The following is a 23902-nucleotide window of genomic DNA, read 5'->3' as shown; positions in this document are numbered from 1 at the left end:
ACTCATTTGTTGTAGAAAATACGTCCTTCTACTTTCTACAATTAAAGGAAAGTTCTGGGCAAGTGATCATAAACTTAGAGAATTTTTTTTTTGTTTGTTTCTTTTGCTCCATTCACACCCATTCATTGAGGACTCGCTTACAGACGCCCTCTCCTGTTGTGCAGTCATGTTTTTGACATAATGGGGGAAAGAGGAAGTGGCTAGGTTCCTTGCAAAACTGGCTCTAATCGTCTATGTCTGGCTTGGTGGAGATACAACCAGCTTTTAAAAAACAACAACAACAAAAAAAAAACAATATTAAATATGCAGATTCAGGTTCCGGCTCATGGTTTGCTATTCAGCAAGTCAGCTTGAATAGGAAATCATTACAAATTTTCCTTCCTTCAGTACGACCTGAGTGTTTTCTCTCCAAGACAGGTCTGGGTGGAGGGAGAGAGGCGGAGGCGAAACATAATCATTGTTTGATATTCCTTTGTTCCACCCGCTGGTACATGGCGACATCATCAGAAAATCACAGGACATTTTATAGGCGGGTCCCCACATTTTGATTTTAGCCTTCAATGAGATGATAGGATACACTGCACTTAATATGACCACAGACGTGAACGTTACATGATATCAACGTCCTTTTCACTGTTTAATTTATTGTGTTAACCATCGTTATCCAGCAGCGGTATTCCACTGAAATGATATCCTCCACACACCCCGTCTCGTCTCCAGGCCTTTTATTTTACTGTTCTGTTTTAAAACGTCAGGTACAAACATGTACTTTTCACCTGGAAAAACGTATTTAAGGTTCACATTTGGACCTTAAAACCACAGTTGTAGCTTTGAGGGAACATTTACATTGTTTGTACCTTAATGAACAAAAATGCACCTGCACAGAACCTTTATTTCTAACAGCGTAGCTGCAGCAAATGAACATATTTAACCAAACCCACATAGAACCTCTCTGTATGTTAACAAGCTCTCTTAGGTGCAGGCTTGCTTGTACTGTGTTGCTGTATTGAATACTGTAGCGCTCTTTACTGCCCAAAACTATAATACTCTAATACAAGTTAGCATGTTTAGACAGAATGGCTGTTAGGAAGTGGCGACTCATTCTAGATCACAGCTTCATTAACCCTTTAATGTCCACTTTTAATATCAAAATATGGTATATTTCACTTGGCGTGTGTTCTCTGAGCTTGCCTGAGCACCAATCATTCGATGTATATGGCTACAAAGGGAGTTTATATCACTGAATTTATATGAAATGTAGTCTTTTGGTCACAAGGGACTCTGAAAATGCCATGTATTGCAATGTCTGGGCGTCGTGTGCATTGCATTTCATGTTCTTCCACACACATTACTGAGCACTCGATGCTCTGGTTGGTGATTGGTCAGGATGTTCGCAGCTGACAACAAAATATTCAGCGATTGGTTAGATGTTCATTATCATATTCCAGGCTTCTGTGATATTGATATTGTGAAGGCTGATGCATCGCACAGGAAAAACACATAGATGTCCGGTTTTCGAATTTGGCTCCTAAAAGGCCGAAGTGATTCAGCCTGAATGGTGTTTTGAGTGCTGGAGGCAGTTAAGGACGTCGGGGAGGATGGTGCTGATAAGGCGTGTGAGGATGTGGGTGTGTTCGTGTGCTTTATTTTCCCTCCTCTTTATCTCCTGGAGACACCCACTCTCGCAGTGAAGGAACTGTTCATTTATTCAGCTTGGAAGAAAGTGTAGCAGCTAACAGACTTTCCCTTGAACTCAATCAACTTTGTGAGTAACATTTACCAGGCTTTTCTTCTACAAACGCTGGTCTCACAGGGGGTGGTTTGTACGTGATATGCTGCTGTTGAGCTTCTTATGCTTGCGTGAGTGTAGTTCAGTCTGTCAGTGGGCTGCGAGGGGCTTACGGGAGGGAAAAATGAGAGCACTACTGTGACTAGTACCAACAACTAAGCAGGCTGTTTCATGGAAAAAGTTATGATGTGTGTGAACATTGTGTACAAAGGGTAAGAACAGCTTCTAAAAGCGAATCTTTCTTCTATATTGATTATGTATTGCAAAACTTTTCCGTAGTGTAAAAATCTTGGGGTCATTTGAATGGCCTGGTTTTCTGGACACGGCTTGAGCTGAAAGCCTGGAACTCACACATGGAGAGTGAACCGTGTGTGTGATGTGCAGTGAAGCCCCCAAGTGTGGCCATCACTGGACACAGTGGTGGCGTGTCACCCGACTCTTTGTATTTGGAGCTGCCCTGCCAAAGTGGGTCTGCCTGCTGCCTAATATCACTCTGTAAAATAAGGTCTTAAACAAAATAAGGTGTTGAATATGCTGCTGATGACATCAGGGCAGACCACATCGGCAGGCGGGACCACAGTGGCCACCACAGGGTTCTTTACCAATGTAAAGTTGTACGTTTTGTGTAAATACTCAACACCTGACCGTCTTTAGCACTAAAGCATGCTTGTTAATTTTGAATAAAATGTACAGACGTATAATAATCCATTTTTAACCATTATGGCCACAAGATTCATTGGCATCATACAAAACAAAATAGACACTAAATGTGTCATCGAAAAAAATATATCTAAAAGAAAAAATGTGACTAATAAGATACTGAGTGACCCCCGCAAACCTCAGCATAAGCAGAAGGTAATTAGTAGTAGTTGTTTAGCTTTAGCAATCAATGAAATAGATGTCAAACAACGCTAAGTGGTCCACACTAGCGTTAGCATTCAGTAGTATCAAGGCTAGTTAGTACTTTAGCTTTAGATTTAGATTTAGCGTTCAGCAGAGGTCACTAATAGGCGGACGCTGGTCCGAGTCTGGACCCAGTCGCATCTAGTAAATGCTACTCAGCCAATCAGATCTGTGCATTACGACGAGCACTGAGACTCGAGTGAGTGACAATTACACACAGGGGAGGGACGAGGCGAGAAACAGCGGTCGGAGAAGAAAGTGAGTCAGATTATTTCACATGTCGTGCTCCAAAAAGAAAAAACTGACAAATATTGTTGAAATGTTACTGAGTTGTACTTTATTTGATTTGATATTCAGTTTTTGACTGTATGCGCTGTTGATATTCCTACTGGGCTACTTCAGTAAACAGTATGTGGCACTGAGTCATTATGCAAGTTTGACATTCTGATGTTCTGGACCTCTGGAAATTTTCTCTAACTGGACCTTACTGAATTTTAATTAAAAACCCCTGGTGCAGAGGCTAAGTCAGTACACTAGCTTTAGCGTTCAACAAAATAGATACCAGTTTGTAAATGCTTAGTGGTCCCCAGTAGCTTTGTGTTCAAAAGTGTAGTATTACTTATCTAGTACCCTAACTTCAGCTTTGGCATTCAACAAAATAGATGTCCGTCAATGCTAACTGGTCCTTGATAGCTTTAGCAGTCAACAGAGGTTACTTAGCTAGTACTCTAGCCTTATATTTAGCATTCAACAAAACCTGTCAGTAAATGCTAAAGGGTCCCTGGTAGCTTTAGCATAGAACAGTAAAAAGGCTATTAAGTACTCTAGCTTTAGCTTTAGCGCTTACCAAAATAGATGTTAATAAATGCTAAAGGGTCCTTGGTAGTACTTTAGCTTTAGTGTTCAAAAAATAGATGTAAAGCAAATGCTAAGAGATCCCCATTAGCTAGTTAAAGCATTCAACCATGCTAGCTCTAACTTTAGCTTAGCACTTAAATATAGACGTAATAAATAGATGTTATAAATATAAATAGACAAAATAAACGCTAGTAAATGCTAAGTGGTCCCCAGTAGCTTTAGCATTCAACAGTGTAGAGCAGGGGTTTTTAATTAAAATTCAGGAAGGTCCAGTTAGAGAAAATTTCCTCAAGCAAAGGTCCAGAACGTCGTAATGTCTAATCTGCATCATGATTCAGCGCCACATACTGTTTACTGAAGTAGCCTGGTAGGTATATTAATATCGTATGTAGTCGACAGCTGAATGTCAAATCAAATAAAGTACAATTCAGTGATATTTCAGCAACATTCCTAATGTCCCTAACCTGTGTGTGCATCACTCCCTCGAGTCTCAGTGCTCATCATAATGCACAGATTTGATTGGCTGAGTAGGGTCATGTGATATTTACAACGCATGCGATTGGTCTGTGAGGCTCCCGGGCCGCTAAAGTGATACCGTAAAGCTAGGAAAGCTACGCCAATTAAAATAGTTAAACCCATCCATTCATCCATTTTCTAAGCCGCTTCTCACTCTGGGTTGCGGGGGGGTGCTGGAGCCTATTCCCGGCGGTCATCGGGCGGAAGGCAGGATACACCCTGGACAGGTCGCCAGTCCATCGATCACTCGCACACAATCACTCACACCTAAGGGCAATGTAGCATGTCCAATTGGCCTGACTGCATGTCTTTGGACTGTGGGAGGAAACCGGAGAACCCGGAGGAAACCCATGCAGACATGGGGAGAACATGCAAACTCCACACAGAGAGGACCCCAGTCACCCGGCCGGGGAATCGAACCCAGGCCCTCCTCGTTGTGAGGCTACCCACCACGCCACCGTGGCGCCCAAATAATAAATAGTAAAACCCTGTCATAATAATTCTCTATAGTTTATAGTTTATATAGTCTGAATAGGACAGTGTCAGGTTCCGGACTCGAAACCGCGGTCCGACTGTTAGTGACCATGTGTAGTGTAGAGGCTAGTAAGTACACTAGCTTTAGATTTCGCATTTGACAAAATAGACATCAGAGCTTCATTATACTAACAGGTCCCCAGCAGCCTTACTATTCGACGGATTATATATCTTATGTAAATATAATTATAAAATGCTAACCGTTTCTCACTAGCTTCAGTGTTCACTGTTAGCTGTTTTATTCTGTTTTCTTCTCCTATACATTCTCTCCTTCGTGTTTGCAGGTAAGGCAGAGGACAGCGGTGTGGTAGAGATGGAGCTCCCCGTGCCTGTGAACATCAGGATCAGTAACATCACCTGTGACTCCTTCAAGATCTGCTGGGACATGGACCCTCGCACCAAAGAGAAAATCACTCACTACTTCATCGACCTCAACAAGAAAGAGAACAAAAACTCCAACAAATTCAAACACAAGGTACAACATACTGAGATACTGTGACACCGCTGAAAATCCGCAGCCATGCAGCCAGGAAACGCATGTAACATCTTTCTCTCTCTGTATCCAGGATGTTCCCACTAAGCTTGTTGCCAAGGCGGTGCCGCTGCCAATGACAGTGCGAGGCCATTGGTTCCTGAGCCCAAGAACAGAGTACACGGTTGCCGTGCAAACGGCATCCAAGCAGAGCGATGGAGACTACGCCGTCTCAGAATGGAGTGATATTATAGAGTTCTGCACTGCAGGTAATGCACACTTACCTCACCATAACCATAATTTAATAACACCATCGCTGTGGGTTTATCTTAATTAAATGCTGAATAAAAATGTAATCCCATTCCTGAAGATACACTGTCTGTTAAAATAATTAATTGTGATTTGTAGCTTCTGGCTCTGCAGAATGTTTCCAGTTGAAATGGCCATTAAATGATTCATTTCTAACTGTCAGAAAAAAAAAACAAAATTTACAGCATTTAGTGTGTCCACTCTTTATTACAGCTTCCTTTGTTTTCAGGAGACTCTTTCAGTTTTTTAAAGGGATATTCTTCCCCTCGTTCAGCTTCAAAACATTCAGTTTTAGAAGTTGCTTTTCTGCCTCTCATGATCCTTGGAGCCTGATGCAGTTTGATTTTTTTCCTCCCTCACAAAAACAAGCTTTAAATGCTGTTTATCTGATGGGGGCAGTTTTGGTATCTACCAGGTCTTCCAGGAGGTTGTGAGGAGTCGGAACACCTGTTTTGGAAACCTGCTTTTTCCACTTAATTTTCTTTGACTTAGACAGTATCTTCAGACAAATTAATAACTCCATGGCCATTTTGACTGGAAATTAAATAACTGAAAAGTGGTCTCTGACTTTTACACAGCATTGCAGGTATCTCTAAACTTAGATTAAGGGTAGTATAACACCATAAACACTTAAAAAAGAGTGTTTTAAAGTTTCAAAAACAAAATTCCAAAGTTTATATTCTTATGAAAATTGTGCGAACATATTACTGCTGTTGGAACAAAACCTCTTATCTCCAAAATGGTAAATGTCAGAAAGTCATTTTGAACCATTTCTATTGGTCCATTCATCATGAAATTTAGAGGCATCATAAAGGACAACTGGTCTTTTCAAATTATGTCAGAAAATAAAAAATAACAAAAATGGAGATACAAGGTTTTGTCCCGACAGCAACAGTTTACTTTCCTAGAATCTTTTTTTTATTACTTTTAATACAAATTAAAGCCACATTTTACTTGCGTATATTTTGAGCAAGCTGTGTTTGTCCTGCTCTACAGATTACTCGACTGTGCACTTGACTCAGCTGCTTCAGAAGGCTGAGGTCATCGCTGGCAGAATGCTCCCCTTCACAGTTTTCTACCGCAATCAGAACCAGGAGTACTTCGACTACTGCAGGTACAGGGATCAGTCACATTGGTTGTGAAATATAAGTACAGCAAAGAAAAACCAAAGGACATTGATGTGGTGCATGTAATTTACACCTAAGAGCACCAAAATCCAGCTGACATTCATTTAGTAACGTCTTTCTCTCTCAGAAACGAGCAGGGAGGCCGAATGCTCCCTTCAGTGAAGGACAACAGCGGCAGCCACGGCTCTCCCCTGAGCGGTAAGCTGGAGGGCATCTTTTTCAGCTGCAACACCGAGTTCAACACGGGCCAGCCGCCGCAGGACTCACCGTACGGCCGCTACCGCTTCCAGATCCCGGCTGAGGAGCTCTTCGGCCCAGACACACGGCTCTACTTCGGTGACTTCTACTGCATGTACACGGCCTACCACTATGTCATCCTGGTGCTGGCACCACGAGGCTCACCAGGAGACATCTACTGCAGCGAGAGGCTGCCTGAGCTTGATGTCACTGACAACCGCTTCCTGACGCGCGTGTGCGGCCAGGACGGACGCGTGGAGTTCCGTCACGCGCAGGACGTCATCCTGGAGCTGATCTACACAGAACCCGTGGAGCTGGCGCGGGGCAGCGTGGCTCAGATCAGCGGACATCAGCTCATGAGCCTGTCCACCATCAATGCAAAGAAGGATCCCAGCTGCAAGACCTGCAACATTAGCGTGGGACGCTAACGCTAGCACTCACGCCCAAGCTCAAAGCTGGACTGTGTCCGACCCTCAGATCACACACCTCACGAACTCGAACATTAGCATGGACTGAGATCTCGTAACACAGATTCATCCCAAACAAACTAACCATCTGTGTCCAAACCCTGAGAGCTGCAACGTGGGAAGCTGGCAGGCTCTCATGCACACTCAAGCTGGACTCACTAAAGGGAATTTTAGTATAATTCAGCTATGGAGATGAAAACAAAGTCATTCAGAGTGTTTGACGTGAAATGGTTCACTGTAGAGAAACTTCCCGATTCCTTTACAGTGGTGATAAGAAATGGAAATTATAGCCATTTTACTTACTATACAAAATGACCAGTGAACCTACACGTCTTCTGAGCTTTTGTATGTAAAGTTGATAATAGTACAATAGTCCTATTTCTTTTTTTTTTTTTAGCTATTTTGCCCTGCATGTACCTCTCCGCCATGACTGGGTACGAAAAACTAGTTTTTAGACCAAAACCTACCTGCTAAACTCTTGTAATGTCAATGCCACAGGTGTTCGGCAATATATTCATAGCCATTTCATGTATTAACTTCCTATGGTATCGTTTTTAGAGGGCAAATGCTTTGCACATCTAGTTCCGGTCACCACCACTGTGTTTTTACTCCTCTGTAAATTCCTCGAGGACGTGGCATTTCACATCGAACCACTCTGCATGACTTTATTTACATCTTAACGACTGAATTTTAGAAATTTAGAAAAATTGATGGAATTTAAAATACTCTCACCTCAAAACATCTAACATGGACTAACACATACATTAATTAATCTTAGACTTACTAGCCACAAACCCAAAGAGCTTAGCATGGAATGCTAAGAACATTGGCATGGGGTGCTAATGGTGACTAGCAGCCAAGCTGGACTAAGAAATGACCCATCAGATGACACACCCCAATAGCTACAACATTAGCATGGGAGACTAACGACATTAGCATGGGGAGCTAATACTTATCCATTATTAGAGTTTATTAGTGCACTAAAACACACAAACTCACTGTACACTTACTAAACTTACAGGGTCTAACCTCTGACATAATATCAACCTGGATTTTGGGAATTCAGTGTGGGATGCTCATCCATGCTGACACAATCTGGGAATATGTAAAAGCCCTAAAATGAACCTATAATTCAACTTGCTCGACCCTCTAATAGCAGCATCCTGAGTATTTTTTTCCTTTCCCAAAAGTCAGAGACCTTCATTTATTTAATTTCCAATAAAAATGGCCAAAAAGTACAAGTTGTTCATGTTTACATTTTGATGCTGAGGACATTAGATGGAAAATCTCAGCGCTATGGGTCTGAAAGGATGTGCAGCTGTCAGGAAGCCCTTACTGAGAAAAGCTAGACATGTTTCGGAGTACCTGGATCGTGAGAAGCAGAAAGTGCAACACTGAGCTTTGGAGGTGTGGAAAAATATCTCTGCAGATTTCTTTGAAAGACTGAAAGCTCTTTAGTATTTAAGTTCCGTGTACTTTGTTGGTAACTATATGCATTCTGCTTTTTTTCAACACTAAAAAAAATGAACAACCTGTTCTTAATAGCCATTTCGACAGGAAATTAAATAAACAAGAGTATAGGTCTTTGGCTTTTGACAGTACTGTACCTATCCTGAGCATTGAAACTTGCATTTAAAGGCCTATTAAATGTCAAGACATACTAACTGGCAAGGACTTAAGCTGACACTGTGGTCATGGTCCTAAAGATCCTAAAGAAGCACTTCAAGGATGGATTAATGTGGACCACTTATATGTAAACACAAACACACTCAGCATGACCGTGCTGACCTTCCAGCCCTCAGTTTCACCACAACCTCAGCTACCCTCTCCTGCTAGCTGTTTCAGTTTGGAATGCCGACCAATGCTGAAGAACCTCCGAATGAACCGTAATCGTAACTCCAGCCTGAACGCATACGTGAATAACTGAATGCAGGGCACCATGTACCACGTCTGGATCCTTCTGTCCCACATTGCTTGTCTAGGCTGAATTATCAGAGGCCTAAACCAACATATTAACTAAAGCAAACTGGCCTGGCACCAAAATCCTTGTCTACAAAGATGGAAATGAAATGGGAAGAAGAATTAAGAAAAAGGACAAAGAAAGAAAGAATGCAAAGCCCGTGTGCGCTCATGGTGCTCCATCTGCCCTTGTCCTGACACAAGCCGCTGATATTCTTTAAAAAGAGTGAAGAAAGAACACCTATGAACTCACATAGCCTTACCTGTTCGTCCTATCGCCTGAGGAAAACATCACCAAGACACAACTGACGTCAGAAACAACTCAAACCAACAAACCCTACTTTGCGTCGCCTGCTCCAGGAATTTCTATACTAAGGAAAGTTTTGAACTGAGAAAGTTTAGCAGGTTTTCCAAGCAAGGATTAAGCCCTGTTTAGATATGAAATGAATTTTCAGTGACAATTTACTCAAAACGAGGCTTAATCTTGGTTTGGAAAAAATGCTTCTGAAGGTTCCGCTTTTCCATGCGACTAGTCAACATTCCACCTTTTTCCTCACTGGCTTTATGCTCTTGCATAGAGACCTGTTTATTTTTACAATCTATTCGCAGTTCTCCTTTAAGCAGTTGTCACTTTTATGTTCGTTTTGCTTTGTTTTTATGAGAATTGCTGTTTTTCTTTGTACGAAAGGTTTCCTGGAGAGAATGGAACGCCGTGCATGTGTATTTGTGAGCGTGAGTGAGTGAGAGAGATTTTGTGCTGGATCGCCCAGCAGCTTTATTCTGCATGTTCATCGTGAAATTGATGTGGTCTCGTTTTTTCGACATTTCTGACCCTCAAAGCTGTGCTATTGTATGCCAAAGGTGTCTCGGTGAGAAATGTTTAACCAAACTGTGCTTAACACAAAGGAGATGACACGAGTCAGCCTCGTTACAGGGGTGACAAAAGTCCTAACACTGGATGATTCAATGCAACACAGGCACGATTCGCTGAGGAAACTCAATGCCAGTCTGGACGCGGATGTTTGTTGCTAAGCTTAAACGGTGAGCCCTACTCACAGGTCCAGCAGCTCCAACATCTTTTCTACTAAGTTGTCACAGCTGCACAAAATAGGTTCAGTGTTTTCAAGCCTAAAGTGTACAAATGATTTATTGTTATTATTAGTAGTAGTAGTAGCAAATGAATGATCAGCTTAGACAATGTATGTAATGGTTATCAACTGATATACAGTACTGTGCAAAAGTCAGTAACACTGTCAGCCCTGCTGCATAACACTGACATAGCCTTGACATAAACATATCACAGTAGATGTCATGACAAATGTTTTACTCTAATATTACAGGGTCATATTACCATTACTCGCCATCATAATTATGGATATTTTATGTCGTGCCAGCTTATGTCACACTATAATTTTCGCTATGTTTACTGTCGTGACAATTACCGCTAATGGTGATTTTACACGTTAAATCTATCTTGATATATTTATGGCATGGGTATATCAATGTTATATACGTTCTTTAAAAAGATGGTTCTTCAAAGGTTCTTTGGTAACGAAAATGGCTGTAATTAGAACCATGAACACTCAAAGAACCCTTTGTGTGGTTAAAGAGTTCATTGCATCATGTACGTGTTCTTCAGATTGATGGAGAATGTGGTGTATGTGGCAAAAATGGTTCAATGTAGCACCCAAAAGGGTTCTTCTATGGTTACAATATTAAGCGTGTAAGAATAAAAGGACCATGTTGGGTGCTATACAGAACCCTTTCCAAAAAGGGTTTATATAGAACTATCTATAGCACATTCATGCACGTTTTCCATCAATCTGAAGAACCCTGTCATGATGCAAAGAACCCTTTAATCATGCAAAGGGTTGTTCTATGTAGAGCTTCTTGCATCTTTTTAAGAGTAAACCGTTACCCAAAAGTCTGAGAAAACAGTATGGAAAGCTATTTTTCTTGGCAGTACTAGTTTGTTTATTGAAAAAAAACCCACTAATATTAAGCTTAGTACAGTTACAGTCCAACTGTTTGTCTAACCAGTCCTTTATTAAGTTAAAGCAGGTGTTCTGCTGATGGAATTGAATAAATCTATGCACTAGCTGGAGTGCAGTGAGAACCAGAGCTCTTCTGTCTTATACTGACCTACTTATCGCTGCTGTCGGAACAAAACCTTGTATCTCCAAAATAACTTTACAGATTTTTAAATTTAAAACTATTTTACTTTTAATGCAAGTCAATCTAACCAGAATTTTTTCCAAGTAATTTTGGACCATTTCTTGGTCCATTCTTTTTATTTACACACAGTGTAAAGAGCAGCCGGCATTTTTAAATTATGTCAAAGATGGAGGTTTTGTTCTGACAGCAGCGATAGTCTTTACTTCAAACAACTCATTATTTATTTCTACCTGTGAGCATTTTAATGGTATATAGTGACAAAAAAATGCACTTAAGGTTGAACAGTTTTCAAAAGGCTACTTAAGACTTTTGCACACTACTGTGATTTTAATATCTGTTGGATCAAAATCAAAGGTATTCAGTTCTCCTTGTACTCTGAACAGATCAGCCAAGACCTGTCTGGTGTCTGGCAGTGGAGTAGGAGGCTATATTCTGGGAGACAACAGACTTCGATTACTTTTTAGCTACATTAGCCTCCAGTGCAAAACTAAAGAAGCCCGTCAGACACCAAACATGCTTTTTAGCAGATCGACTGTGTTTGACCCCAGAATGGGAAACTGGCTTACTTGATTTTCCGGTGAACTATTCCTTTAAAAATGTATATACGTACAGCATTACCCACAAGCCACTAAGACAAAAAGATTTCACTGTTTTCCCCTTTAACATCAGTATTAGTTTGAAACTAGGACTTGAACATTTATCCCATACGCAGGATCAGCAGGCCTAACAGCTGCACTGAAGCAAAACTGCTTAGCGTAAAACCTGCCATTTTTGTCCGAGAGCACCCATTTTTGTGGAATATCCTCCTTTTTGTGACATTTTTTAAAACTGTCCTTACAAATTTCAGTTCTTTTCCGGTACAAAAAACTCACCACAGCATCTTCTTACATAACATTTATTTCTCTTTGATAGAAAACAGAAAAATAAGACAGCTTATTAAGCAGAATTGCACAGAAAAAAGCTCATGACAGTAAAAACAATGATTACATGTGCAGTTTGTCTTTGCTGCATTTCCGCAACACCAGGCCAACAGCAGGCAATCTGTAGCAGCACTGCACTCTATGCAGCACCGACAGAAACCACCTTTCATATCAAATTCGGATTCAGTTACAGAGAGTGCAGTCTTAATACTCTCTCTACCAGTTGTGGTCACTGTGAAATGATAGCTTATGTACCTGAGACGTGCAAATATTTCAGCTTTGGTTACAAAAAAATTGACTAGAAATTTTGATACAAAAGGTCCACTTTTTCATTTTGTTTTTCATCAATTAGATGGCGTATTTGTCACAGATGACAGATTTATTTAATAAATAATCATATTTCAGCACTATGTAGAGAGCATAGACAGTATCGAAACATAAGCTGCCGCTGATTACATCATTTTTCCAGTTAATAAATCAATGTGCTGTGGTCTTTAGCGTGGCACAGGATTTCCACGCCAGGTGACTCAAACCTCTCTCACCTGGCTGCTTTCTGAGTGTGTGTCTTTCCCAGCATGCTTTTCAGCAACTTCAGCCTGGCTTTCAGAGTTTTGTAGCGGTCGTATTGCGCCGCCATGAGCGCCTGGTCCTCCTTCTGCGCGCTCCTTTATTGAAAGAAAGGACGGAAGAAAAGAAGAGAGAAGGGTTTAAAACGGCACTCGTTCGCTCATCGTTATTGCCTTACTCCGATAGCTGTGTACAGTGACCATTCAGACTGAACCTTTAAACACGCTGTACATACGTATACAAAGAAGCCCCCCAGTCTATTTAAATCTGTCTACCCAAACCGTCCCCCCCATGTCTCTCTGGGTGGGCTTCACACCGTCATATCCTTTGGCAGATGCTGTTCAGTGAATGTTTTTCTTTTCCTGTTTTGAGTTTCTTGACGTGTTCCTGGAACCAAACGTGACTGTTCAATAAAAGCTACGTCTGAATGAGAGCTGCCTCATCTGAGTGTTTCTCTTTTAGGGAGGTGAGTGTGGTTATTCAAATACCACTTCAGACTCATATTAGTATCTGTTTGCTTGGGTGGGTATTCAAATAAGTTATCTTGTTATCATTAAATAAGTATAGAACTGCAATGAATATTTTATGCAATAACTAACCAGCTTTTCAATTTGGAGATCTAACTCTAACTGAAAGAACTAGCTGTGTCAGCTCTCCACTCTCAGGAACCCAAGCATTAGTTTTACTGATATGTTTCCTTTCTAAACCTTTTTTTATGAAACCTCTCATCAGAAAAACAATGTGTTTGACAAGGTTTAACGTGATCTAATTTTAAGGCCCAATCCCATTTCTTATTTTTTACCCCTACCCCTCGTTTTCGAGTGTCACCTTTCCCCTTCGAACTGACTTACAGGGTAGCGGTTGAAATCTTCCTCTATGAAATGGGACCCTCAAATAAAAAAAGAGCATTACTTCATGAACAGGTTACTAGCGCTGCTCTGTTGGTCAGTGAAGTGTTAGTGACATTAAGTGAGATGTAGGTGTAAATGAGCGCTTTAAACAACTGTTTTGTAACAGCAGGTCTCTGAGGGTTGATGTCTGATGAAGCCATTTCTTGGTACAAATTTTACAGTACAGACTCAGCTTCGGCCTCTCAGGCTCTGTTTTAGAGCTCCAATTAGAGGTGATAACACTGGTTTTAAAGACAGGTGCAATCCCTAAATTCCCCACTGTTCCTCTTTGCTGGCTATATAGCACAGACTCTCAACTTTATTTATAATCACAAATACAAATAACACACAAAGACAAACAAGCTTTCTGGAGCAGAAGGAATTTTAGCACAAGCTCTGGCAGAAATTGTTTTTTTTAGAAGCTTAACCCTCCTGTAAGCTTCAGATTCCCTAATATATTTTATCTCTGAGGTCATTTTGACCCCAGCAATTTTAAACTCTTTGAAGTATCAAAGTTCCTGTGGAAATTCTGATTCCCTCCCCCATGTGGTATGAACTATTAGTTCTCACACTGCTACAGGCGTGGCTGTGTTAGGTTAGGGTCATAAAGCAGAGGGAAGTTTTGAAGAGTGTAAAATTGCATGTTAGCGACTTCAACATCATCAAAAACAACCAAAACAAATGTGTGTAAAATGTTATTTCTTATGTTCTTTATTTATACAGATGAAACAGCCAATCTGAACCAAAAGAACTGTACAAAATGTGTACAGGACATTAAAAACATTTATTTAGAGATGTGAGCACTGAATGAGATCAAACTAACCCTGTTAGTAGGAGGGTTTAAACCCTGCTTTGGCTACCACAAAATCTAATGGGGAATCTGAAATGTGGTCCAAATGACCAAATGGCTCTTCTGCACTGCTCATCACTGAAGCTTCAAACTGTGGTAGGTTGTTGTCAGATTGGGAAAAAACGCCCCAGATTAGAACTTTGTTACTTCATGTAAACATTTTTCCATTATACTGTAGGATTTCAATGAACTTGCATCTAAACCACTAAAGAAAAGCCAAATAAATTAATAGAATTATTAATAGAAAAGGCTAATTTCATCTAATTATTAAAGTGAAGCATTCCTGAGCTTTTCATCTTTTTATAGAATAAGATTAAATGTGACATTCAAAATTGAAAATGGTGACACAAGCAGCTGATATTGCGCCAAACCAAACGGACACATTTAGGCATATTTAAGCAGTTATATGGAAGAAAATGAGCTGTATATGGACATAATTAAAAGAGAAGCATTATAAATGTGTTCAGTGTAAAACTGTGCAGTTATTCTTCTGTAGGTAAACTGGTAGTGCGTTAAATCAACCGAGCAATCGGTTTCTCTAGTTGTCCAGCTGACTAGACAAACCCATATTAAACCTTTCATGTGTTCGTTAAACAGGCTTTTTAATCAGAATAATAGAAACTGTGGCACTGACTGGAAAACATTTGTTCAAAATGCAGATATTCAAATAGCAAAACGCAGCGCACCTGCCAGTCTTTACGAGAACCGCCTCCTCGTACTCTTTCAGAATCTTCCTCAACCGTCTCTTCTCTTCCCTCGTGGCTCTCAGCTGCCTCAGGAGCTCTGCCCTGGACACAGACACAAACACAGACGTTAGGCCTGTATGTGCAAGCCTGTGTGAAGATGGTTGATACTGCATAAATGTACCATGATACTGGAAAACACTTTCAAAATACACAATACGCATCAGGTGTTTATTGCACTGTTTTCTTGTGCGTACCTGTTGACTGCTTGCGTATTATTTGTCGGAGCCGTTTCCTGCTTTCCCTCCTCCAGCTGTAAGATGAAAGCAGGATTACTGTCTTCTTGTGCTGGTATGGAAACCATGCTGCAAAGTGGCTGCTGAATACACACGTCCGAGTCTGCATCCTTTCCCTGCAACACACACATACAGGCTACAGTCGGTTCTTCACAGTAAATGCCTATAATACAATTTTTTATTTAAATGTATCTCTCAAAAAACTCAAGGAAGCAGCGCATGGCGTAGAGATTAAGAATGAAACAAATACAGACGGAGCTTGATTTTCTCCTCTCTATCAAAGATGAAAGCTGTAAGTGCTGTTTATCTGAAGGGGGGTCAGTTTTGGTATCTACCAGCTCTTCCAGGTGGTTGTTAGGAGTCACATTTTCTCTGCAGCTTTTAATCAATTTTGTGAACTCCAGTTTTTGGTTTTTCACTTATTTCCTTGGACTTCCTGCTTCCTCATACAAGTTCGGTTCGTTTTTTGTGCGTTTTGTGGTTCGTTTGATTTATGAACACAAAACAGCCCCAGTCTGCTTTTGCTTTACTTTATGGTAAATACCTCAAGGCTCACCGTGCACACACAGTCACAGTCTTCAGCAGGTAACAACACCAAGCACCAAGGATCATTATAAGGTTCTACTCAGGATAAAGCCTGCTCGTGATCCGAGACAAGACAGCAGCCCTGACATATTAAAGCAATAATGCATGATTTTACTGTGTTAAAGGCTGAGGCTGGGCATGCAATACTGAGTTTTCATCTGAAAGGGGTCTAATGCAGTTCTAATGGAGTTGTGATCTAAACAAGAGGTGGTCTGAGATCTCAAAGGACCAGAAAGAAAAAACTCTACAGGTCATTTGCAGTTGGTTTCCTATTCAGGTTCACTTTGACCATAATATGCAGGTATACACTGATTAGGTGTATTTGGGTGGTGGATCATTTTCAGCACTGCAGTAACACTGACGTGGTGGTAGTGTGTTATTGTGTGTTATGCTGGTCTGAGTGGATCAGACACAGCAGTGATACTGGAGTTTTTAAGCACTGTGTCCACTCACTGTCCACTTTATTAGACACTCCTACCTTGTCAGTCCACCTTGTAGATGTAAAGTCAGAGAGAGTAACTCATCTGCTGCTGCAGTTTGTGTTGGTCATCCTCTAGTCCTTTATCAGTGGTCACAGGACATGGCTGGATATTTTTGGTTGGTGGACTATTCTCAGTCCAGCAGCGAGGTGTTTAAAAACTCCAGCAGCACTGCTGTGGTCTGATCCACTCACACCAGCACAACACAAAATAACACACGACCACCATACGTCAGTGTTAGTGCAGTGCTGAGAACTACCCAAATAGTACCTGCTCTGTGAGGGTCTATGGGGGTCTTGGCCGCTGAAGAACAGGGTAAAAGGGGGCTAACAAAGTATCAGAGAAACAGATGGACTACAGTCTGTAACTGTAGAACTACAAAGTGCAGCTACAGAGTAAGTGGAGCTGATAAAATGGACAATGTGTGTAGGTCATAATGTTACGCCTGATCGCTGTATGATGCGAGAATTAAAGAGACTGGAGGGCTTACAGTGGTGTTGGTCTGTTTGTTTGAAGTGTAGAACGCTTTCTTCACTGAACGATAGCGATCGTACAGCTCTCTCATCACACTCCGCTCCTCTCTGGACCTCTGCAGAGAAAACACACACACTCAGAGAGCTTAGCACACACTTGCATCATCCAGCTCTTAAAGAACATTCAGATGCTGGAAGACTACAAGCTGCTTGTATGCTGTGCTTCTCATTTGTATTTCAAATGTCTGGTGTTGTATTTGTCTAACAAGCTCCCACCGGTCTGCCATGAAGACTCTCGTAGTAAAGCAGACTCTTCTGCAGTATCATCTTCTCCAGAGCCAGCTGAGCCCAAGACATGTCCTACATTCACACACGACAAAATGAGATGCTGGAGGATTAAATCTATACACATTAGTAGAAACTTTATACTATATTGTGCTTCCACTCACTGGCCACTTTATTATAAACACCTACCGTGTGCCTCCACTCATTGTATATTTTAATAGAAACACTTCCCTTGTACTTACACACACTTGCCACTTTATTAGAAACAAATACCTTGTGCTTCTACTCACTGGCCACTTTAGTAGAAACACCTGCCTCGTACTTCCAAACACTGGCCACTTTATTAGAAACACCTACCTTGTGCTTCCACTCACTCACTTTCATTCAGAGCCCACTTTATAGGAAACACTAATCTTGTTAGAAACAAGGTTATTAGAAACACTAACCTCCACTTTGTGGCCACTTAATTAACCACATATTCTTAGTCCATTTTATGGCCAATGTATGAGCTCCGCCTATCCTATAGGTCCCCAATACAGGCATACAGTTGAAGAGTTTCATTCAAAAATGTAGTATATTCATTTGTAACAATGGATTTAACACATTTTAAAGAGACTAACAGCTAATGTATAATGGAATAAAGCACATTTTATTTCCCTAAAAAAAGTATTAATAAATCATAATACAGCTGTGATATATGAGTAATGCTCACTCCTCACATATATCATGAAAAACAGGAAATTCTTCAAAGTGGTCTATAATGCATTTTGGAATGAAACCCTTCAATTACAGACTGTACTCCATCTATTACGTTCTACTACTTTCTGATGATGGGACTACTGTAGCCCAATAATTTCTGAAGAATAGTCCATTCTCAGCACAGCATACAACCGCCCACATGTCCGGCTGGACACTGAAGGACGACTGACTGTCGAGCCCTCCTGCTACCCACTTCAGACCAGCTGCCCACGCCCCAGCTACCACCACCTGCCTTGGACTAGCTGCCCACCCTACACTGATGTTTTCATAGACTCCCAGCTATTCCTACTACTAATACTACTGCTATTAATATTCATAGTATAATCACTTGTAGGTAGTTTGACCAGAGGAGGATGAGCCCCCCCTGGTGAGCCTGGTTCCTCCCAAGGTTTCTTCCTCAGTTCTGAGAGAGAACTGGCTTGCACCCCCACCCCCCCCCCCCCCGGTGGGCAAGCCAGTTCTCTCTCAGAACTGAGGAAGAAACCTTGTCTTTTCTTGAATTCTGTGAAGCTGCTTTGTGACAACATCCGTTGTAAAAAGCGCTACACAAATAAATTTGATTTGATTTGATTTGAGCAGTGACACTGACATGGTAGCGTTTGTGTTGCTGGTGCGAGTGTATCAGACACAGCGTTGTTGTTGAAGGCTTTACATATGTTAGTGTTAGCTAGGTGGACCACAAAAACATTTTTAACAGACCAGAATAGCAGCTCTGTGGTCAGAAACTGATCACTGATGAAGGTCTAGAGGATAGCTAACACAAACTGTGCTTCAACAGATGAGCTGCACCCATTTGTAGGAGCTAGAAGGGATGGATTTCCCTTCTAAAGTAACCGGCGCTTGTAATAGGACCAGTAACTCTGTGTTCTTATGTGTACGCAACCATACCTGTACGTGATCTGGTAGGTTTAGCTCCTTCCGTTTTTCTTTAAGGTGCTGCATTAGTGTTTTTACTGTGTCCTCCAGTGCAGGTTTTATCTCAGGCACACTGACCGCCTGCAGGACAGTAGATGAACTGTGTGACTTTTTCAGTCCATCCGGACACTGTCTTGATCTTAACTCTACAGAAAAAGGTGAAAGAGAATTAGAAAAGGCTCATCCTAAAACGACTTATTCAGTAGCTACTATGAAACTAACAGTGTAAGTGCTGTCCACATTTTAATGTTTATTCAAATCACCTCATCATTGTTCTACAAAATATGGCTTATAGGCTCTTCCAAGTGCTGGGTCCATGTACCTTTGAGCTGCTTGCGGGCTTTGCAGAGATCCATCTTGAGACTCGCCACTTTATATTCAGCCGTCTTATCCCTGTGCCCAGCCTGCAGTGGAAACCATTACAGTCATATTAATAATTACACACTTCAAATTACAGCACTGTCAGAATACTTATGTGAGTATGAAAACATGAAGAATTTAGTGATCCCATTTTTATATTTACCCACAGCCACAAGAGGGCGAGAGTGTTGTAGAATATTTCCTGCTAGTTTTCTGAGCGTCTATTACAATCCACAGCACTGACACTGTGCAAAAGCCAGACCACCCTTCGTTTACTTAATTTACAGTCAAATCAGTCATTAAGACAGTTATTCATTTTTCAACATCAAGAAAAGAATTGAAAACATATTTGCCTGAAAAGTTTACAGAAGCCTCAACAATTAAATATACTTTCAGTATTTGCAATGTTCAGTATATACACTTTTGCCCTGTTCTTCTGTGGAGAGGACCCCCACAAGACCACCACAGAGCAGGTACTATTTGGGTGGTGGGTCATTCTTAGCACTGCAGTGACACTGAGGTGGTGGTGGTGTGTGAGTGTGTGTTGTGCTGGTGTAAGTGGATCAGACACAACAGTGCTGCTGGAGTTTTAAACACCTTAGTGTTGCTGCTGGACTGTGGAAAAAAAAAACATCCAGCCAACAGCGTCCTGTGACCACTGATGAAGGATGACCAACACAGAACTGTGCAGCAGCAGATGAGCTACTGCCTCTGACTTTACATCTACCAGGTGGACCAATAAGGTAGGAGTGTCTAATAAGAGTGGACAGTGAAGTGAGTGGACACAATGTTTAAAAACTGATCCACTTGTACCAGCGCAACACACCACCACCACCACATCAGTTCAGTGATGAGAATGATCCACCACTCAAATAATACCTGCTCTGGGGGGGTCCTGACCATTGAAGAACAGGGTGAAAGGGGGTCAGCAAAGAAACAGATGGACTAAAGTCTGTAATTGTAGGACTGTAAAAGTGCTCCTATATGGTCAGTGGAGCTGATAAAATGGACAATGAGTGTAAAAACAAGGGTGCAGTTTTAATGAAGTGGCTGGTTGGTGTATAAAGAAGGTACAAAAGAATAAAAACAAAAATAAACAGAAATAAGTCAATAAAATGCACCCAGACTTACAAACCCACCTTGTAGTTGTGGTTGTGCTGGAAAGAGTCATCAAAGCTCCTGATTGCTTGTTTGAGGCTGTGAATATGGAGCTGAAGCAGAGCGACAGACGTCTCACTTGAACTGTCTGCACTGTTTCCAGTGCTCATACACTCAGACCTATACACAATAACAGCCACGTTTGTCATGCTTTGAGTATCACAACACGGACTCAACAAAACTCCAAGCACTAAAACACAACTCAAACAAGGAAAAAATAAGTCACACCTGAGTTTTTGATCTCCTATAGCTTCATTAAGAAATGATCTGATCTACAGCACTAAGGTTAGGCTCAGAATTATGCAGTTGTTAATGTTAAAGAAAACTGAGGTGAATTTCACAAATATTTAGTTGAATAAAGTGTTACAAAAAATGAAATGCTCCTACATGATGTGTGATTGGCTGGAGGAGGCAGAGTCTTGCTGGCTGCTTATGTGCTGATTCTGGCTCAGGATTAGACAGTGAGGAGAGGGGTGGGCACACGTGGCTTTCCAAACTGGAGCTGCTGAGAGAAACAGGAAGAAAGTGTTAACCAATTGAAAACTTTAACTCATTCCTTTATACCAGTTAAAATACAGAATCACTGATACGTTTACTTTAACAGGTTGAAGTGGGATTTTTTTTGCCCTAATGTAACTCAGATCTGACGTTTTCAGGATTGTGTAGACAGGCAAATCTGATCTTTTCAAATCCAAACTAAGCCACTTTCATATGTGGTACCAGATGGGAAATGTATCTGAATTGTAGCCATGAAACTTTAATGAGAAAGCTCAGATTGGAATTCATGTGGGGTTTTTTTTCCCCATTGCATGTGCGCCATCATCCAGCGTTACCATAGCAGCAGCAGCGAACAGAAGTTAAACCTTGTAAACGGCGGAAAAGCAGCTCATCTCAACTTTTTCACCTTCGTCTCACTCTAATAATGAAGCTGAGAGCTGATCAGAGTTAATTTTCTTTACAGTGAAGCCCGTTCTCTTTGTTTGTGCTGATGATACACGATTCATTCACATAATGTTACTCAGTAGGACGTACACATGTGGGTCATTTCAGGATGCCGGTTCATTTACATTAATGACAGATTTGAATCACTTACCTAAACGAGTGTGAACTATCATGTCAGAGAGATCGGATCTGAGCAAAAAAACGGATTTGAGCAATGAGGCTTGTAATGTGAACGTAGCCTAATATCATAAAGTGATGACAATGTGATCCAACATACTTGAGATTATTTAACAACTTGACATACCTGTAGAATTTAACAACCTCATACCTGTAGAATGGGGCAAGTGTGTGACCATATAGATATACAATATAGACAAGTTTGAACACTCCTAACTGGTTGGGCTATGAGCTTCTATTACTTGTTAACTACATTAGCCTTAACATTAGAGCTCCAACGCAAAACTAAAGAAGCAAAGATGTCATGAGTGACAAAAATGTGTCCATTTTTTGTGCTGAATAGTCACTTTAACATAAGAGCAGAGCATAGCAGAGCAGAGCATAGCAGAGCAGAGCAGAGCAGAGCAGAGCAGAGCAGGAAATTAAATGATGAAAGAAGGCCAGAGGGAGTAGAGATGTTGAAGATGATGTTTTACCCTGGCTGTTGTGGCTGGACTGTTCACAGATGGACACTGGTCTGGGTTCTTCCTCGGTGTGTGTGTGAGCAGTATGCGTGTGGCTGGACTCAGAGTGTGTGTGATTGTTCTGAGTGTGTGAGATGCTGCTCTCGGAGAGTGTGTGGTTGGACTCAGAGTGTGTGAGGTTGCTCTGAATTTGTGAGATGCTGCTCTCAGAGAGTGTGTGGCTGGACTCGGAGTGTGTGTGATTGTTCTGAGTGTGTGAGATGCTGCTCTCAGAGAGTGTGTGGTTGGACTCAGAGTGTGTGAGGTTGCTCTGAATTTGTGAGATGCTGCTCTCAGAGAGTGTGTGGCTGGACTCAGAGTGTGTGAGGTTGCTCTGAATTTGTGAGATGCTGCTCTCAGAGAGTGTGTGGCTGGACTCGGAATGTGTGTGATTGTTCTGAGTGTGTGAGATGCTGCTCTCAGAGAGTGTGTGGCTGGACTCGGAGTGTGTGTGATTGTTCTGAGTGTGTGAGATGCTGCTCTCAGAGAGTGTGTGGTTGGACTCAGAGTGTGTGAGGTTGCTCTGAATTTGTGAGATGCTGCTCTCAGAGACTGTGTGGTTGGACTCAGAGTGTGTGAGGTTGCTCTGAATTTGTGAGATGCTGCTCTCAGAGAGTGTGTGGTTGGACTCGGAGTGTGTGTGATTGTTCTGAGTGTGTGAGATGCTGCTCTCAGAGAGTGTGTGGCTGGACTTGGAGTGTGTGTGATTGTTCTGAGTGTGTGAGATGCTGCTCTCAGAGAGTGTGTGAGAGTGTGTGTTCCTGGGTTTAGGGGGCGTGATGGTTGTAATGTGTGCGCTGTTTGGAGTGTGTGTGTGTCTCTGGCTGTGCGTCTTTCTGCTCTTGGAGCGTTTTTTGTTGTGGGTCTCTGAGTGTGTCTTGTTACTGTGAGTGTCTGTGTTGCTACCCGGGTGTGTATATAAGTGAGCGTTGTTGTTGTTGTTGTTTGGGGACGGGGGGTCCACAGCGCACTGCAGCAGAGATGGGCTCTGTGAAAAAAGATATAGAGGTGCATTGTGTTTGAAAAGTCATGCATTCACTCCAGTCACATTTAAAAGGTCCAATCTTTCATTTTTCTTGTATTTGACAAGTGGTACAACCTCTTTTTATGCTTTAGAAATAAAGAAAAGAAATGCCCTTTGTTTTGATTGGCTGCTTCGGTCAAAAAGCAGTCATTAATCACTCCAGAGAACATTTTCACTGCTTCAGATTCCAACTGCAGCAGGCTTTACACCACTACAGCAGCTGTTTGGTATCACACATAGTGACCTTATCCTTGTGTGCAGCAGCTCAGCCATGAAAACCCATTTCACGAAGCTGCTGACACACAGTTCTTATGCTGATGCTGCTTCCAGAGGTAGTCTGGAACTCTGTAGTGAGTTATGTAGCAGAGAATAGGCATTTTTTTACACTATGTGCTTCAGCACTGCTCTGAGTTTAGTGCTCTACTGCTTTGTGGCTGAACTGTTGACACTTCCATTTTACAATAACAGCACTTACAGTTGACTGGGGCAGATCTAGCAGGATGGAAACTTTATGAACTGACTTGTGGCAAAGGTGGCATGAGCTTGCACAACCACATGCTTGCTTTTGTACACCGTTAGCAAAGGGTGTGGCTGAAACACCTGAACTCAATAACCACATACTTTTGGCCATAAAGTTCTACACTGCCTGAAGCCTCAGATGTTGTTTCATTATTTTATTGGCAATATAAC

At 41.5% G+C, this 23902-nt stretch overlaps 2 protein-coding genes across 3 annotated transcripts in view; one reads left to right on the top strand and one right to left on the bottom strand.

Annotated features, from left to right (window-relative positions):
• The window catches only part of phyhipla (phytanoyl-CoA 2-hydroxylase interacting protein-like a), a 27064-nt gene extending 14521 nt beyond the window's left edge, over positions 1 to 12543 (top strand). Inside the window, exons 2-5 of the mRNA XM_017704950.2 lie at positions 4885 to 5075; positions 5167 to 5341; positions 6378 to 6495; positions 6636 to 12543. Of these exons, the coding sequence (XP_017560439.1) occupies positions 4885 to 5075; positions 5167 to 5341; positions 6378 to 6495; positions 6636 to 7173 (1022 nt within the window). The 3' untranslated portion in view covers positions 7174 to 12543. The remainder of the gene's footprint in view (positions 1 to 4884; positions 5076 to 5166; positions 5342 to 6377; positions 6496 to 6635) is intronic.
• Positions 12228 to 23902, bottom strand: part of LOC108431654 (protein FAM13B-like) — a 24144-nt gene continuing 12469 nt past the window's right edge. Inside the window, exons 9-18 of one of the 2 annotated variants that reach the window (XM_017704948.2) lie at positions 22162 to 23176; positions 20954 to 21071; positions 20548 to 20686; positions 19371 to 19452; positions 19022 to 19194; positions 17366 to 17449; positions 17107 to 17205; positions 15514 to 15668; positions 15260 to 15361; positions 12228 to 12931 (exon numbers count right to left, since the gene is read on the bottom strand). In XM_017704948.2, coding sequence (XP_017560437.2) covers positions 12805 to 12931; positions 15260 to 15361; positions 15514 to 15668; positions 17107 to 17205; positions 17366 to 17449; positions 19022 to 19194; positions 19371 to 19452; positions 20548 to 20686; positions 20954 to 21071; positions 22162 to 23176 — 2094 coding nt within the window. In that variant the 3' untranslated portion in view covers positions 12228 to 12804. The remainder of the gene's footprint in view (positions 12932 to 15259; positions 15362 to 15513; positions 15669 to 17106; positions 17206 to 17365; positions 17450 to 19021; positions 19195 to 19370; positions 19453 to 20547; positions 20687 to 20953; positions 21072 to 22161; positions 23177 to 23902) is intronic. The other variant, XM_017704949.2, reaches the window with a different exon arrangement.

This window comes from Pygocentrus nattereri, chromosome 10 (genome assembly GCF_015220715.1).
Source record: "Pygocentrus nattereri isolate fPygNat1 chromosome 10, fPygNat1.pri, whole genome shotgun sequence".
Classification (NCBI taxonomy): domain Eukaryota; kingdom Metazoa; phylum Chordata; class Actinopteri; order Characiformes; family Serrasalmidae; genus Pygocentrus; species Pygocentrus nattereri.
The sequence above is the reverse complement of the archived record's forward strand: the minus strand, read 5'-3'. Positions and strand labels throughout refer to the sequence as shown.